The 17,306-nt window shown below is 48.0% G+C and overlaps 1 protein-coding gene across 4 annotated transcripts in view; it reads left to right on the top strand.

The window, feature by feature from the left end:
* The first annotated feature begins 136 nt into the window (after window positions 1–136).
* Window positions 137–17,306, top strand: part of syvn1 (synovial apoptosis inhibitor 1, synoviolin) — a 30,830-nt gene continuing 13,660 nt past the window's right edge. Inside the window, exons 1-8 of one of the 4 annotated variants that reach the window (XM_067975682.1) lie at window positions 137–231; window positions 1,443–1,766; window positions 7,274–7,366; window positions 11,086–11,238; window positions 12,533–12,581; window positions 14,302–14,405; window positions 15,372–15,498; window positions 15,938–16,037. In XM_067975682.1, the coding sequence (XP_067831783.1) occupies window positions 1,635–1,766; window positions 7,274–7,366; window positions 11,086–11,238; window positions 12,533–12,581; window positions 14,302–14,405; window positions 15,372–15,498; window positions 15,938–16,037 (758 nt within the window). In that variant the 5' untranslated portion in view covers window positions 137–231; window positions 1,443–1,634. Of the gene's footprint in view, window positions 316–412; window positions 480–529; window positions 602–1,442; window positions 1,767–7,273; window positions 7,367–11,085; window positions 11,239–12,532; window positions 12,582–14,301; window positions 14,406–15,371; window positions 15,499–15,937; window positions 16,038–17,306 lie in introns of those variants that run through there. The other 3 variants (XM_067975681.1, XM_067975683.1, XM_067975684.1) reach the window with 3 other exon arrangements.

The following is a 17,306-nucleotide window of genomic DNA, read 5'->3' as shown; positions in this document are numbered from 1 at the left end:
GCGTTTCCATTGGACGAGATGATACAACGCTTCGCGGATCTCCGTTCTTTTGATTGGTGGATGATAGTCGAAGCTGGAGCCAATGGGGAGCGGCCACGGATTAGGTTCCGTGTAGCTGTGGCGCAAAGGGGGGGGAATCCGAAGGAGTGAGTGGGGCCACAGGGCGCAGGACAGAGGGGGGGGAAAAGGCAAGCCGAGCTGTGAGCGAGCAGTGCCGGATCGTCGCAGGTGGTGAGAAACGGCAACTTTCCGAAGTGAGGGGTTGAGACGGCGGCGGCAACAGCGGGCACTCGACGCGTCTTTAGAGGGTCGAAGGTTTGTGTGGGGGGGAGTGAGAGTGCGGACCATTTGTACGGGGATTCGAGGGGAAGGGGGAAGGAGAAAGGAGGAAGAACCGGGGTGGGAAAATGGTGGAAACCCGACCGGAAGTGAGGTGTCTGAGGCCACCTCGTTCCTGTCAGCCGAGCGGCCGCCGACCGGTAACTAGCCAGCGGCTTGTAGATCGGCCGGGGGAAGGGGACCGGAGTCGCTGTCACCGTGCCTGCCCAGTGCTGGGTGTTCCGCCCCCTTTGGCCTACTGGGCCAGATCCTTGGAGGTGGCGTAAGTGGGGTTAAGGCCTAGGTGCCCTGACCAGAGGGAGAGACAAACCCACAGCTGTTCAAAAATTTCCCCCCTTGTTCATTTAAACCCCCTTTAGCTGTTCAAAAATTTCCCCCCTTGTTCATTTAAACCCCCTTTAGCTGTTCAAAAGTTCCCCCCTTGTTCATTTAAACCCCCTTTAGCTGTTCAAAAGTTCCCCCCCTTGTTCATTTAAACCCCCTTTAGCTGTTCGAAAGTTCCCCCCCTGTTCATTTAAACCCCCTTTAGCTGTTCAAAAGTTTACCCCCTTGTTCATTTAAACCCCCTTTAGCTTTTCAAAAGATCCCCCCCCCTTGTTCATTTAAACCCCCTTTAGCTGTTCAAAAGTTTACCCCCTTGTTCATTTAAACCCCCTTTAGCTTTTCAAAAGATCCCCCCCCCCTTGTTCATTTAAACCCCCTTTAGCTGTTCAAAAGTTTACCCCCTTGTTCATTTAAACCCCCTTTAGCTGTTCAAAAGATCCCCCCCTTGTTCATTTAAACCCCCTTTAGCTGTTCAAAAGTTTACCCCCTTGTTCATTTAAACCCCCTTTAGCTTTTCAAAAGATCCCCTTCTTGTTCATTTAAACCCCCTTTAGCTGTTCAAAAGGCCCCTTGTTCATTTAAACCCCCTTTAGCTGTTCAAAAGGTCCTCCCTTATTTATTTAAAGGTGTCCCTCTTCACCCCCCCCCACCTCCTAATTTTTTCAGTTGTTGACCAACCTGCTGTGAATTTCCAGAATTTTCTAATCTTATTTCAGGTTTCCAACATTGTGGAGTTTTTTAAAATCGTCTCACCGTCTCCCTTTCTCTTCCTTTTGCAGGTTTGGGATCCCAGAGCCGCAGCTGAGGAGAGACAACAGGGCCCGAGTGTCCTTTGTTCGGACTGACCCAAAGCCCCACCTGAGGGGGAAGCGGAGTGGTTACGGTGCTGAATTATTTCACCCAGAACCCAGTTCCGGGACTTAGGTTCCCGGGGAACCTCCAGCAAGCTGTTTCCCGCAGGGAGGGACGAGATGGTGCGATCGACGTTGGCGACGGCTGCCAGCCTGGTGCTCACCACGACTGTGGTCACCCACGCCTATTACCTGAAGCGGCAGTTCTACCCCACCGTGGTGTATCTGACCAAATCCAGCCCCAGTATGGCGGTGAGTACTGGGGGAGGGAGTTATTGTCCCCTCATCTTTCAAGTGTAGAGCAATAGTTCAGGATACCAAGTGGATTGAAAACAGTAGAACAAAAGGTAAGATAAATCAAGAAATGGTGACTAGATGATGCCAAGCCGTGTTTTAAAAGCCTTTGGATTGTAGGAAAAGGAAAAAAAGACTTGCATTTCTATATAGTGCCTTTCAAGGCCCAAAAGTGCTTTACATCCATTGAAGTATTTTTGAAGTGTAGTCACTGTTGTAATGTAGGAAACACAGTAGTCTATTTGCACACAGCAAGATCCCACAAATGACAATGTGATAATGACCAGATTTTTTTAGTGGCGTTGGTTGAGGGATAAATATTGGCCAGGACACTGGGGAGAACTCCCCTACTCTTCGAGATAGTGCCATAGGATCTTTCCCTTGTTCATTTAAACCCCCTTTAGCTGTTTAAAAGGTTCCCCCCCCCCGAGGGAAGACAGCCTTGCTTTAACGCCTTATCGGAAAGACGTCACCTCTGACAGTACTGCACTGGGAGTGTCAGTCTGGATTATGGGCTCAAAGCTCTTGAGCCTTATGTTTACTTAGTTTTGAGTTTAGGATCTGCTGTGTTTCTTTTGGGAGTTAATTGTTTTGGCAGGTGCTAATCTACTTTCCGCTCTGTCTTTGTGAATCTTATAACCAGCATCATATGGTTTGCGTGTATTAATACCGTGGGGAGTGGTGTGGCCCTTAGTTGACAGGTGTGGTGCTTCGGGATAACTTTCCAGTGGTGATTTAAAGAACGCAAATTAACTTATTCCAATATATAGTCTCTTGCAACCTTTATCAGTCTACTTGAAATTCTCTTTCCTCCCCAACCCCCACCACTCTTGCCTAAAGGGGCTGATTAACCACTATGTATGTGTACTCATATGGGCTATTCAACCATGGTGACCTTCATAGTAACTCCTCAGCCTGTCCTTGCCCACTGATGCGTGTACCCTTTCCAGTAGGGGATCATTGGATAGTGCTTGGAATGGGAACTCGAGCTGATTTGCTCCACCCGTGGCCCAGGGGACAATTATTGCACCATCACTGTCACCCAGCTCACTCAACGCAGTCCCCCGAAGCCGAGATTCCTACCTGCTGGGTGGTCTGGCTCAGTCCCACATTGGATGGTGACTTCATTTGATTGACTGACTGTTTCTGTCCCTGGGGGTGTGGGGCTGATTGACCCTCTCTGTCCCATTGGAGGGGCCTTGATCGACCCTCTCTGTCCTGGAAAGGCGGTGGTGGGGGGGGCGGGTGTTGGTGGTGTTGCTGATCAGCTGTCTCCCGGGTGGGGAGTGTTGCCTATCTGGTACGATGGGTTCAGGAAGGAAGTCTGCAGGTTAAAAGTGTTTGCAGCTGACCTTGTGTAAGCTGAAGTGAGAGTGGACTTTGATTTTCATTCTGAAACCTGTCTAACTGGAACTGTTGACTGGGGAACCTGCATGCACTGGACTGCAGATTTTAGGAAATAAATCTGTTCTCATTACAAATTAAAACATTGCATACACGAGTGCTTGTGACCGCCTGGATTGTGTGTGCATTGTGTGCTTTAATTGTATTTGCTGTTGTCACTGTGTATCAGGTATCAGGCAAATGCCGTTGCCAGCTGGGATTTGGTCCTCGGCTGCCGCAGGGTTTAACTGAGTGCCTCAAAGGCTCCAGACCGAGTTCTCGGATGGCTCCCTGTGAAGTATGCTGCCCGTTGGGCCATGGCAAACTGAGAAGGTTCGATCCATGCTCTGCTGAGTTTGCTGATCTCGCTGGGCCAGATCGATTAGCCTCCACCCCCTTGGTTAGGGGGGATGAAAAATCAGCCAGGGTTCCTCGTCCCGATCGCTATCTGGTGACCCCCTTCCCAAAAGTGCAAGCGTTATAATCGCACCCTCCCGAGGGTCGTACAACCTGCTGGCACTCACTGGGCTCGCACATAAAGAATGATCTGTTGGGGAGACAGTGGCTATTGGACTGTACCCAGCAACAGTCAGTACTTCAGAAGAAACTGGGGCAAGACAACACTTGAAAAATACCGGCCCCTCAATATAAAATAGAAACTAAAAACGCTTAAAACATTAGACACTGAGGGAGTGCTGCACTGTCAGAGGTGCTGGTTGTTGGATGAGACGTTAAACCTCTTCGGTGGTTGTAAAGGATCTCACTGCATTATTGGAAGAAGAGTAGGGGAGTTCTCCCCAGTGTCCTAACCAATATTTATCCCTCAACCAACATCATGTGGTCATTTTCACATTGATCTTGCTGTGGGCTAATTGGCTGCTGCGTTTCCTACATTACAACATTGACTACACTTCAAAAGTATTTAATTGGCTGTAATGCGCTTTGGGACCTCCTGAGATCGTGAAAGGCGCTGTATAAATGCAAATTCTTTTTTTCTTAAAAATATTGTAGCTGTGCCTTACACAGAGGGGCTTGTTCAATGTTGGTGGGTTATTAAAATTTGATTTCTTGCCTGAATTTTAAAGAGCGAACTTGCATTTATGTAACGTCTTTCCTGTCCTCGGGACGTCCCAAAGTGCTCCACAGCCAATGAAGTACTTTTGAGCGCAGCCACTGTTGTTGCATTGGCCAATGTAGCAGCCATTTTGTGCACAGCAAGATCCCACAAACAGCAAATGAGATAAGTGACCAGTTGATCTGTTTTGGTTGAGGGAGACATGTTGGTCAGGACACCAGGAAAACTCCCTGCTCTCCAGGTTGTGCCACGGGACCTTTTGCGCGTGCCTGAGAGGGCAAATGGGGGTCCCGGTTTAATGTCTCATCCGAAAGAAGGCACCTCCGACAATGCAGCACTCCCTCAGTACCGTGCTTGGAATGTCGGCCTGGATTATATAAGCCCTGAAAAGACATTTCTTGTACAGTGGGGGCTGCTCAGTAAGCTGGTGTTGGTGCCAGATAGCTTAAGTGAGAGGAACTGTCAAGGGCATCACACCTAGTGAGTCCCCAAGGAACTGATCGGAACTTTGTAAACTCCTCAGTTCCATTTAAAGAGAGCTGCAGCGTCCAGCATCCAAACAGCTCGGATTTAATGCATAGAGCACTGTATTGTGTTTGATTCCCTTTCCAGTTTTCTCTCCTGAAGTCGGTGATTCATTCCGAGGAGTGGATCCGCTGTTGCCGCCAGCCCTCCAGTACCTTGGCCAAGCAGCCATTGATCGTGTGTGAGCCTGAGCGTTGAGTGTCGGCCGGGTATTAAACCGTACAAACCTCGCTGCTGAGCCTAATCCTGTCCTCGCCCAGTACATTTCCCAGCGGAGGTCACTGAAAGAAAAGAAAGAACTTACATTTATATAGCCCCTTTCAAGGTCTCAGGACATCCTAAAATGCTTTACAGCCAATTAAATACATTTGAAGTGTAGTCACTGTTGTGATGTGGGAGAGATGGCAGCCAATTTGTGCACAGCAAGCTCCCACAAACAGCAATGTGATAACCGGGTAATCTGTTTGTGATGTTGGTTGAGGGATAAACATTGGCCAGGACACTGGGGAGAACTCTCCCGCTCTTCTTCGAATGGTGCCATGGAATCTTTTACATCCACCTGAGGGGGCAGCCGGGGCCTCGGTTTAACTGCTCATCCAAAAGACGGTCCAACGATAGTGCAGCACTCCCTCAGCATTGGCACTGGCAGTGTCAGCCTAGATTTTTGTGCTCAAGTCTCTGTAGTGGGACTCGAACCCACGACCTTCTGACTCCGAGGTGAGAGGGTGCTACCCACTGAGCCACAGCTGTCACTGGAAATCAATGAAAATGGAGCAGGTTCTATAAACAGACGGCCCGATCTGCAACGCCAGGTTCATGCCCAGATGGCAAGTTGAAAGCCTCCCCCAATGATTTCCAGCTGGCGTGTGGTGCCGGTTGTTCTGTAGGCTATGCCATGTGCCGTGCGAGGCTCTGGTCGGCTGATATAGGAAGCACGTGTTGGAAAGGTAGAGGCAAGAAGCTGCGATGAACCTGGGTGTTGGGACAAAGAGTTAGGGAGATTGTACCGGTTCTCTTTGGAAAAGAAGAGACGCCTTGAAACGAGTCCCATGAGGGCTGGTCTTAGAGGTGGCCAAGATAGTTAACGGAATGGGAAAGGTAAATCCAGAGTATTGCTTTAAATTAAATTGCGGGAGTTGACCGTGCGTTCAAATTGGCGATAGGTAAATGTAGAACTGAAATCAAATTCTTCTTTACACAAAGAATGATTGATACATGGAATGGACTCCCAGATAGAGTACTGGAGGTGAAAGCACTGGAATCATCTAAGAAACAATTGGACGCTGCAATGAGACGGGAAGAGGAATGTTGTTGGTTGTCTCTAGGTGGATGGACTAAAATGGGCCGAAGGGCCGTCCTCGTCCATAATTCTCTTGTAGTCATGGGAGGTGATTAATTGACATTTTGAGGATTCTGAAGGGGATCAAAGCAAATTCTGATTAGCAGCAGAAAGGTGGTTCGGAGGATTGGATGGAAGTTTTTCATTCAAGGGGTCCTTAGAATATGGACTGTATTACTACAAGTGGGTGGAGTTAATAACATTTAAGAGGGAGTTAGATAAACATTTCATGAAGGACAGTTGAAGTAATTGTCTTTTGGGGGGTGGTGATGGTACAGACATATTGGAACAAAGTCTTCCTCCGGTGCTGAAGTTTTTGTGATGCTATGAAATGGTGAAGGGTTCACATTCCAGCAAACACCTCTTTAGAATAAGAAAGTTGAGTAAAAAGGAATTCGCTGTACAGTTGTTCTAAGCGGTGGTTTTTATCCCTTGAGAAGGGACTGATTTGGATGACAAGTCGCTGATTTCCATCAGTACGACAAAAGCAGATAGAATTAGAACATTACCAAAAAGGAAGACTTGCATTTACATCTTTCTCTTTCTTTCTTCGTTGCATCTGTCAAATCTCTCAAAGCAGGCTACATATGATTAGCTCATGTGCAGTGACTGTTAAGAAAGAACAAACTTGCATTTATATAACAGGTTATCACATTCTTTGGATGTCCCGAAGCATTTTACAATCAACAAATTACTTTTAAAGTGTCGTCACTGTTATCTCAGCAAACGTGGCAGCCAATTTGCACACACCAAGAACCCACAAACAGCAAGTTGGATAAATGAGCGTTGACCTGTGTTCTTTTTAATATGGTAGTGGTTGAGGGAGGAATGTCGGTCCAGTACACTGGGAGAACTCCCCTGCTGTTCTTCCAACAGTGCCATGGGATTGTTAACATCCACCCGAGAGAGCCTTGGCTTGGTGTCTCTACTGGGCGATGGCACCTCAGAGTGTCAGCCCAGATTATGGGCTCGTGTTCCTGGAGTGGGCTCGAACCTGCGACTGAACCAAGCTGACAATTATGTGGGCAAACGTGACCGAGTGACCTGTTAGTCTGATTTTGGTAGGGTTATCAGATATGTTTCAGCCAGTGGATGTGTCCGTTTACTCTGGTGTGTGACGTGCTGATTGATTTTGATTGACAGGTCCTGTACATCCAGGCGTTTGTCTTGGTCTTCCTCGTCGGCAAGTTCATGCGGAAGGTGTTCTTCGGACAGCTGCGTGCCGCAGAGATGGAGGTGAGAACGTGCGGTGTGTCGAAAGGAGTGGGTGGTACCTTCTCTGGCTGTGATGTGCTGTTGCAGCTTAACATACAAAATTGATGGGCAGGAAAAGACTAGCTGGTCCATCAAGACTGCCCCACAATGTGATGGCTGCTGTATCATGACTAGATGTTCTTCCTTGCCCCCCCCCCCCCCCCCCCCAGCAGCCATGTAATCCCCTGGGAAAGGCAGGAAACCAGAGGAAAAACCCCAAGGCCAACAATAAGGGAAAAAATACTCTGGAAAATTTTTCTCCAACCCCCATGGGCAATTGAAACCCAGGCCAGGAGATCACATGGACCGAGTTTTATAAAGACACTTACCATCTATATGATGTGATCTCTGCCCCAGTCAGGAACCAGTCCAGCTCCCTCTTGAAGGCAGAGAGCCAGCACCCACCAGACCAGCTGCTAATGTATTCCAGAGGCACGAGTACTGACCTCAGTTCTGGAACATTCTGTACGTGGAGTGAACTGCAGTTAGCGACTGTACGTGTAAATCCTGGAAGTTATTGTTTGAAAGTTACTATTGAAAGAGTGGTGGAAGCAGATTCAGTAGTAACTTGGGAATTGGACATATACTTCAAATGGAAAAACTTGCAGGGCTATGGGAAAAGAGTTGGGGAGTGGCACTAATTGGATAGCTCTTTCAAAGAGCTGGCAGAGGCACAATGGGCCGAATGGCCTCCTGTGCTGTAAGAATCTATGATTGAGTTAATACCAGTTTAACATAACCCATTTCTACTCCTTGGAACATTTTACTGCGTTAAAGGTGCTATTTAAATGCAAGTTGCTGTTGAATTAAAGTTAGATTGTTATAGACAGTCACATGCAATTTAGTTTTTGTAATTGTGTTTTTTATTAAAAAAATCCCCCTGCCTTGATTCATGCTGGGGTACAGTTTGGTCAGGAGCTGGTGCCCTCCAGCATCTTATACTGCATGTGAGTGTTTGAGGGCTATTTTAACATTGCGGGGGGGCGGGCGGCGTGTTGTAACAGACCCAAGTCCTGTTCTCGTCTGACATCTGTATGCATGCACTTTCCAGCCAGGATCACTGGATAGTGATCAGGAGCACGGTTTTCTCCTTCCTAGCCTAAGGGCACTGAGGCAAATTGTAGCACCCAGCCCCAGCTGAGCAAAGGAAACTCAACGCAGACTCAAAACTGAAGGTGGAACCTGGTGGTCTGTATCACTCAGTGCCACACCATGTTTTAATAGCTTAAGCACAGGTTCAGGCACTCTCCAGCTGTTTTGCATAGGCGAGTCGCCATTCTCTTGTGACTAGAAATGGCACCTTGTGTGCAAAGGAACCTGTGATGTAGTGTGCCTCAGGCAAACAATGAACCCATTTACTGTTGATAGGTGCAGTGGAAATAGTAAGGGATCCCAACTGATGGGCAATTCACTCTTGACAGGACAGCTAAAAATTAAATTCAAGATTTTTTTTATATAACAAGAGCAGATATGACTAGTTTACAACACATAGCATCTCTTTCAGATCAATAAACATCTCAACTTTAGCAGTTCCCTCTGCAATAACTTGTGTCCTGGATGGACTGCTTTTATGTGAGAGATCACCCTTGAAATGCCTCGTTAACGTCCGTAAGGAAGGAACTGGTCAACTAGCGAAAGCAGACTATAGTTGTACCCAGTCGATCTTCAAACATACAAGAACAGTCCCCTTGAGAAATTCGAGCCGTTGATCACCTCTCGACAAGGTTCGTAAACAGGGCCCCCCCACCCCCCCATTTGAGACAGACATCACTAGTGGTCCTTTGAAGGCTTGCTACAATAGCAAATGGAATAGACTCGGAAGATCACAGCCTGATCAGTAAGTTAATGATTTCTACTCCCCTGGGTGGGCTACAAGTCTTCTCTCTCTTGTTGAAGAGATGGGATGAGAGAACTTTCACCCCACATCCCCGGTCCCGCTCTTGCTTATTTCCTCAAATGTAATTGACAATTGCATGGAAGGACCCCCAAAGTGACTATTTTTTAAAAAAAACTACTGGCAGATATCCCATTGGCATTGCTCACAGCAAGTTAGCACGGACAGTTTTTTGAGCGATGGGGCGTTATTAACAAATTGTGACGAGAAGTATGTGTATGCCTTATACGGAAGACTTTTAATATAGTTACAAGGCCCTTTGGTCGTGCCCCTGGGCTAGGGAGGGGAAAGATATGCTCTCACAGGTGTACAAGAAAGGGAGCTGTGTTCCCCCACCCCGTGCTTCCCACGCACAGTTAACTTAGCTTGAGGCCCCTCAGTCACTTCCGGCAGTGCTGTGACCAATTTAGTGAGTAAAGAGCTGACGTTCTTCTGATATGAAACAGGAGAGATGAGTCATGCTCGCCGCAGGGTTAATTTCCAGCTCCCTGGCGCCCTGAAGATTTCACCAGTGTAAACGTTACCAGCGTCATCCCACATAACAAACCAGCAGCTCACTTCCTTCCTGAGCTGCCAATCTCAGTATGTTTAGTTACTATGTCAATAGAACACCTACTGCGGTCGGACCAGTAACTCCCATGAAGGAGGAAGTTAGTCCGGCTCCTGCATTTGAATGTGGTATTGATTGAGGGAGGAATGATAAAAAGACCTAGTTAAACATGTTCACCGTCCCTCCATTTGTGCCTCTTGCTGTCCCAAGCTTCCAACGAGAGCTTTTTATCCACATGAATGCCGTCGGCTTCAAAGAGCCTACTCAACTCTGCTTCAGTTTACATGGGGCCGCTTCAAGTACCTCAACGGTATTGCCGTTTGCCAACAAAAAGGAATTAGATCAGTAGTTGAAGGGGGAAAAATTTGTAGGGCTATGTGGAAAGAGCAGGAGAATGGGACTAATTGGATAGCTCTTTCAAAGAGCTAGCGCAGGCAAGATGGGCCAAATGGCTTCCTCTTGTACTGTACCTACTATGAAACTATTACTTCTTCTGAAGTGTCTGAATTCACATCACCAAGGTAGTGATCCTGCCTGTTGTGGGACTCCCACCTGTGAACAATCTGAAGTAACCTCTGCTGTTGGCAACTACTTAACACTAACTGCCGACACTCCAGGCAGAGGGACATCAAGAAAGAAGGAGGTGCCTTCGAGTTTCGTGAGATAACAATGACCAGGAGGTACCCTCCACTACCTATTGTACACAGCGATACTGGTCCTTTCTAGGAACTGCAGCCGGGTGGGAAAGACGTTTCTCAGTGCTTTGGACTCTCTGTGCTGGAAACAATTACCATATAAAAGCCCCTGCTATCAACTAAACACTAAAAAGGATTTTTTTGTGTGTCTATGTTCTTGTTTTTGTGTGTCTGTGTTCTTGAGCAGTTCTTCCCCTCTGCTGGTACTTTGTGAGTGAACCAAGATAACGTGTCAGGGTATCGAACTGTAGACATCACAGCCAAGCCTCATCCTGCCGATACACCCTTGTTATCCAGCGTGGGTTACTAGACAATGATTAGGGGCAGGAGCAACGGCTGTTGTCCCCTCCCTAAACCAGGGCTCATTGTAGCCTGTAACTAATGCCCTGGCTGAGACCAACTAATCTGACATGGACTGGGGATCGGACCATTCTGGTCCGTTAAGCACCTTGGGACGTTTTACTATATTAAAGGTGCTACATAAATGCAAGTTGTTATGGATTAGTCACACACTGGGGAGCTGCAGTGCCTTTTTGTTAAGCTGTTTCCTTCCCGTTTCCAGCATTTAATCGAGCGTTCCTGGTACGCTGTGACTGAGACCTGCCTGGCATTCACAGTCTTCAGGGACGACTTCAGCCCGCGGTTTGTGGCCCTCTTCACCCTGCTTCTCTTTCTCAAGTGTTTTCACTGGCTTGCTGAGGATCGTGTGGACTTTGTAAGTGTTTCCAGTGTTTACCTCTCCTGAGGGGTGGGGGGAGGGAAGGTCGTAGAAGCGAAAAGCTAGTGTGTACAAATTATAGGTGCCTGTGGGTTGGGTTCCTAGTTTGCAGTGTTGCTTCTGGGCGAAATTGTTTTCTGAAAGTCAGTTTGATCACTGGGGGGAGAAATGAGCCCCACGGTAGCCTGGACAGCAGGAAGTGAAACCTGGGAGTGGGATTGTGTTGCCCTCTCCCAGAATAAGTGTCCGGTTTGATGGGGTCAGCCTGGTGCTGTCAGTGTTGTCCACTTTTATTTATCCAGCTCCTACCCGTGTCCCTCAGAAACGTCTCGGGCCTTCACACTCAGTGAGTTACTTTGAGGTGTGGTGAATGGATCGCTATCAACATTTTTCTATAGGGGAGTGGTTTTTGTTTGTCAAACCAGGAAGACCGACCCTTCACTGGGGCTTGCACCAGGCACCGGAGGAGTACGGGGTGGATCAAACATCCAGTTGGTGCGCCCAAGTCCTACAGAAATTTGCGCTCCCAATTCTCCATGTGCCATGGTCCACGTCTTAACCATGCCGCCTGTCGCCAGTTGGGGAGCATGGTTGTCTTTTCCCACTTACCCCTTCCGCAGGGACAGAGGGATTAGAGGGCAGCGCACCTCGCTGGTCTGTTGAAGGGTAGCGTCAGCGGAGCCTTGGGAGCGAGCTGCTCCTCTGGTCTCCTTGGACTTTTGTGCTGCTCAATGTGAGCAGTCTTGGTTATGTGGAACGGAACACTTTTCCCATTCAGGTACCCAGGTCAGCGTGAAACACTCCCAGGGCAGGTACAGTACGGGTTAGATGCAGAGTAAAGCTCCCCCTGCTCTGCCCCAGCAATGTGCCTCAGCCTAGTGTGAGATTTTGTCATTTCTTGCAGCAGCCACCCCGGGCAAAGTTACTAACTCGTGGCAGTTTTCTGCTGTGGGCCCATTCCTACTAGTTAAACTACGAGGAACTGCGCAAACTTATTATAAATGATCTATGTGAAGTCAGTAGAGGGGGTAAACTTTCATCCTGGCAGTCTAGGATGGATTTGAATGCAAGTCCCAGAGGTAAAAGGCCAGTGGCATCCCTCACTGCACCTCCTGCTGCCTATAAATCATTTTTAAGGTGGCAGGGTAGAGGGGAGGACCTATAGAATTATCAGATAAGTTGTGAAATGTCAATTTGAATTGACAGTAGCACTGCTGGTTCGTAAACCAGTAAATTAGCAGCAAGCCAAGTTCCATGCACTTCACCTGAGTCTGTTTGTGTTCCTGTACAGATGGAGCGAAGTCCGAACATCTCGTGGCTGTTTCACTTCCGAGTCGTCTGTGAGTATTGTGGCGTAGAGAGAGGCCCTGAAGCCGCTTGGTTCTTTGAATCTGCGCTCTGCGTAAAATTAGTCAGTGATGGACATGGATTTCTTCTCACAGCCAGCTCCTGGGGTTAAAGGGCTGGGGAGGGAGGGAGGGAGAGAATTCCATTCCAATGGGTCCAAAGCCAGATCCCCTCCATCCTCTTCTTTTTTTCTCTTTCTTCTGCCCCCTCCCCCCCCCCCCCCCCCCCCACCCCGGGTAAGATATTTGATCATGTGTCTGCCCCCTCGACCTGTGAGAGTTGGGAAGAAAGTTGCCACCATTGATAGTCACGGATACGTTCCCTGTTTCAGGAAAGCAGCCAGAATCACAGAATGCATTCCCCAAAAAACTGGTAAAGATCCTGCAATCGCAAGTAATAAAGCTGAGAGTTGACTTATTCCGTCCTCGTTAATCAGTGGTGCTGCTGTCCTTTTGCTCGGCAATGCACTACCATTGACTCTGTGCGTCGCTCCTGATTTCCTTGAATGTATTAATTCCTGACTGCAATTGCCCAGATTGATTTGAGCTACGAGTTCAGTGTTTAAAGGCAGGAACTTGAGAAGAAAAAAAGAATTTGCGTTTATACAGCGCCTTTCATGACCTCAGGATATCCCAAAACGCTTTACAGCCAACGAAGTACTTTTGAAGTGTAGTCACTGTTGTAATGTAGGAAACGCGGCAGCCAATTTGTGTACGGAAAGGTCCCACAAACAGCAATGTCATAATGACCAGATTTTTTTTTTAAGTGAGGTTGGTTGAGGGATAAATATTGGCCTGGACACTGGGGAGAACTCCCCTGCTCTTCTTTGAAATAGTGCCATGGGATCTTTTACCTGAGAGGGCAGATGAGGCCTCGGTTTAACAGCGCCTCAGTACTGCACTGGGAGTGTCAGCCTGGATTATGCGCTCAAGTCGCTGGAGTGAGACTTGAACCCACAACCTGCTGACTCAGAGGCGAGAGTGCTACCCACTGAGCCACAGCCGACACCACAAAGCGGTGAGTTTGGGCGCGAAGGTCACGATCCTGTGAAGTGAGACTAAAAGAAGCTGCGACAGATGCTTAGGATTTGCATAGATGATGCTAAATGCTGCTGTGCAGGGACTCCCCCTCCCTCCTCCGCACAGCTGCCACTTTAAGCTGACGTGTCCCGTCCAGGTGTGCCGGATGTTTGCTGTAGCTCACGAAGAGCAGCCCTCTCTGCCCAGAGAGCACCTTTAAATCCATCGATGCTGTACCTGCCCTGAGAGTGTTTGATGGGACAGTGTTGAGGGAGCTTTACTCTGTATCTAACCCATACTGTACCTGCCCTGGGAATGTTTGATGGGACAGTGTAGAGGGAGCTTTACTCTGTATCTAACCCGTGCTGTACCTGCCCTGGGAATGTTTGATGGGACAGTGTAGAGGGAGCTTTACTCTGTATCTAACCCGTGCTGTACCTGCCCTGGGAGTGTTTGACGGGACAGTGTAGAGGGAGCTTTACTCTGTATCTAACCCGTGCTGTACCTGCCCTGGGAGTGTTTCATGGGGTCAATGTAGAGGGAGCTTTACTCTGTGTATCATGTTTGGTGCTGACATGAGAGGCTGATTTAGGATGGGTTCCATTTGCAGCACTCTGATGTTAGTACTTGGGATTTTTTTCAAAAACTTAGTGACTGATGTGGACTAACCAGAGTTTCTTTGTTTCTCCTGCAGCACTCATGGGGTTGTTGGCTGTGCTGGACTTGCTGTTCGTGAACCACGCCTGTCACAGCATCATGACCCGGGGAGCCTCTGTCCAGCTGGTGTTTGGCTTTGAGGTGAGTTTTGACTTCATGGTTGCAGCAGTGGGTGATGACCAGTGGGCCAGAACAGACCAAATATCTTAAAGTTTATCTTCAAAGCAATTCTACTGAAATAACAATGATCCTGATATCATTGTTGTTACTGGCAAAATCCCATTTCCAGCCTGGCAATGTAGTGTGGGGGTTTTCTCTCGTAAATTTTCTCCTCCCCTGAAGGTATTATTTTTGATGGGGCACCATTCCAAGGGACCCCTCTGGTACCTCCCTCAAGTGATTTATTAATGTAAGAGCTCTGGCAATGAGTGGTGGCAGGTTATTTGACCATGTTGGGGGTTCATGCATTCCAGCAGGTCTTGCTTCATTTCAACCAGGAGTGAGCATGGCTGATTCTCCTCCTGCTTGATCTTGGGGACCCAGAGGCCAATTGTAAAGTTGCAGCCACATCCCTGGCCTGGTTGAGCTCAGCTAACTCGCCACAGACCAGGGACCTCCTTGGTTGGTGTGGCTTGGTACTAGGTGGTGCTTATTGGTTTGTTTCTGTTTAACACTTGCACCCGAACGTCTTTGTGATTCAGTAATTTGCACTTCATAACTGTGGACCAGGCTTAAAGAGAAAACCATTACCTAGATGCGGACTCGGAGATTTAATTCTGTATCTGTAAACTCTTTGAAAGCGGCTTTCCGCTGGGAAACGACTCTTGTTCTCAGGATGCTGCCAATTGCCTGTCCCTAGTTGCCCCTGAGAACGAGGTGATGGGCCTTCTCCTTGAACCGCTGCAGTCCATGTGGTGATGGTGCTGGTAGGTAGGGAGTTCCAGGATATTGACCCAGTGACTATGAAACAACGGCCGATATATATCCAAGTGTGTGTGTGAGACTTGGAGGGGGTGAAGATCCCATGACGTCGCTGCCATTTTACCTTTCGTTGGTAGAGATGCTGGTGGAGTAAACCTGTAACCACAGTCCTGTGTTTCCTTGTAGTACGCCATCCTCCTCACCATGGTGCTGACCATTTTCATCAAATATATTCTACACACTGTTGATCTTCAGAGTGAGAATCCCTGGGACAACAAGGCAGTGTATATGCTCTACACCGAGCTCCTGACAGGTATGGGCAAGGAGGGAGGGGTCTGGGGGTGTGGTATAAAAAGTAGGGGAGGCCCTGTGAATCACAGGGCGGGAGGGGCCCTGTAAATCGTACGTTGAGGGTCTCGAATTATAGAACTGGTTTTTTGAGGGTGCTGGACCCTGGTTAGGTGGGCACAGGTCTGAGGGAAAGGGGATGTATGGAAATTCTTGCTCTATACATGGGGGCTTAATATCTCGAACTATTGCAGATAGGTTCAGAAAGTTCCTGTACACTCAATCTTTAGGGGCAATTGTACACTGAGCGTCTGCCGGGTATAGTTTGATGCTTCATGTAAAGACTAGATGATAACTTTCGCACTGAAGGCCCTGAGCTTAAATCTGGAGTGTCCAATGATTTAATCTATAACTGTTCCTGTCACTTCATTTCTTGTAAAAGCTGATCTTTCTGTCTGTCTCAGGGTTCATTAAGGTGCTGCTGTACATGGCCTTCATGACCATAATGATCAAGGTGCACACGTTCCCTTTGTTTGCCATCCGCCCAATGTACCTGACCATGAGGTAAGTACTCACGCAGGGAAGCAAAATATTTGGTTCGGTTTTCCTCTCTGCATAATCGCACAAGATACTTGGTGGCGACAACAACAACTTGCATTTATATAGCGCCTTTAACGTAGTAAAATGTCCCACGGCGCTTCACAGGAGTGATTATCAAACAAAATTTGACACTGAGCCATTAGGACAGGTGACCAAAAGCTTGGTCAAAGAGGTCGGTTTTAAGGAGCCTCTTCAAGGAGGAGAGAGAGGTTTAGGGAGGGAATTCCAGAGCTCAGGGCCTATGCAGCTGAAGGCACGGCCGCCAATGGACCCTCAGGATGCGCAAGAGGCCAGAATTGGAGGAGCGCTGAAATCTCGGAGGGTTGTAAGGCTGGAGGAGGCTACAGAGATAGGGAGGGGTGAGGATGTGGAGGGATTTGAAAACAAGGATGGAGAATTTTAAAACTGAGGCGTTGCCGGACTGGGAGTCAATGTAGGTCAATGCAGCTTGTAGGGGAAAGAGAAGAGACTGAGGGAGGAGTTGCGTGGTTTTGAGGTCCTGGAAAAAACTGGGTTGGAGTGGAAGACGGTGTGATTTTAACACTGAGGAAGAACTTGCACTTATGTAGTGTTTCTCTCCGACCTCCCAAAGCGCCTCACATACAGTGCATTACTTTGAAATGTTTTTAGTTGGGCAAATATTGCAGCCATTTTACGCACAGCAGGATCCCACAAATAGTAAACGAGATGAATGACCGGCTAATCTGTTTTTGATGGTTGAGAAAGGAATGTTGGCCCGGGACAACACAGCACTCCCCTGTTCCTCTTCAAATGGTGGTGTGGGATTTTTAACATTCACCTGTACCACTAGAGCAGGAGAATGTCTCTGCCTGAAGAACAGCGCCTCTGACAATGCAGCACTCTGTCAGTACTGTGCTGCTCGAGTCTTTGGGTGGAACGTGAGTGAGAATGCCAGGAGGTGGAAGGATACGGAGGATGGGGCCCTCAGAGCTTAGGAAGAATCAAGAGAGGAAAGCTCAGAACAGCATTGGCCATAATCATTTTGATAAAACGGAGAGCGACAAGTCAGGTTTCAACAGAGTAATAGAAAGAGAGGGGGTGGGAGCAGAGGAGAGGGTTGCTTTAACAGATGCAAAGCTTTTCCTTGTATCCTAGCCAGGACTGAGTTAGAAAAGCCTGACCAAATATGGGAATAGAATTCCAATCTTAAAGAAGGGAAGCCTTTGCTGTGAGGACCAAGTCTGCCCATCAAATTAGCCCTAAAACCTGACT

The sequence above is a fragment of the Heptranchias perlo genome, chromosome 43 (genome assembly GCF_035084215.1).
Source record: "Heptranchias perlo isolate sHepPer1 chromosome 43, sHepPer1.hap1, whole genome shotgun sequence".
Taxonomy (NCBI): domain Eukaryota; kingdom Metazoa; phylum Chordata; class Chondrichthyes; order Hexanchiformes; family Hexanchidae; genus Heptranchias; species Heptranchias perlo.
The sequence above is the reverse complement of the archived record's forward strand: the minus strand, read 5'-3'. Positions and strand labels throughout refer to the sequence as shown.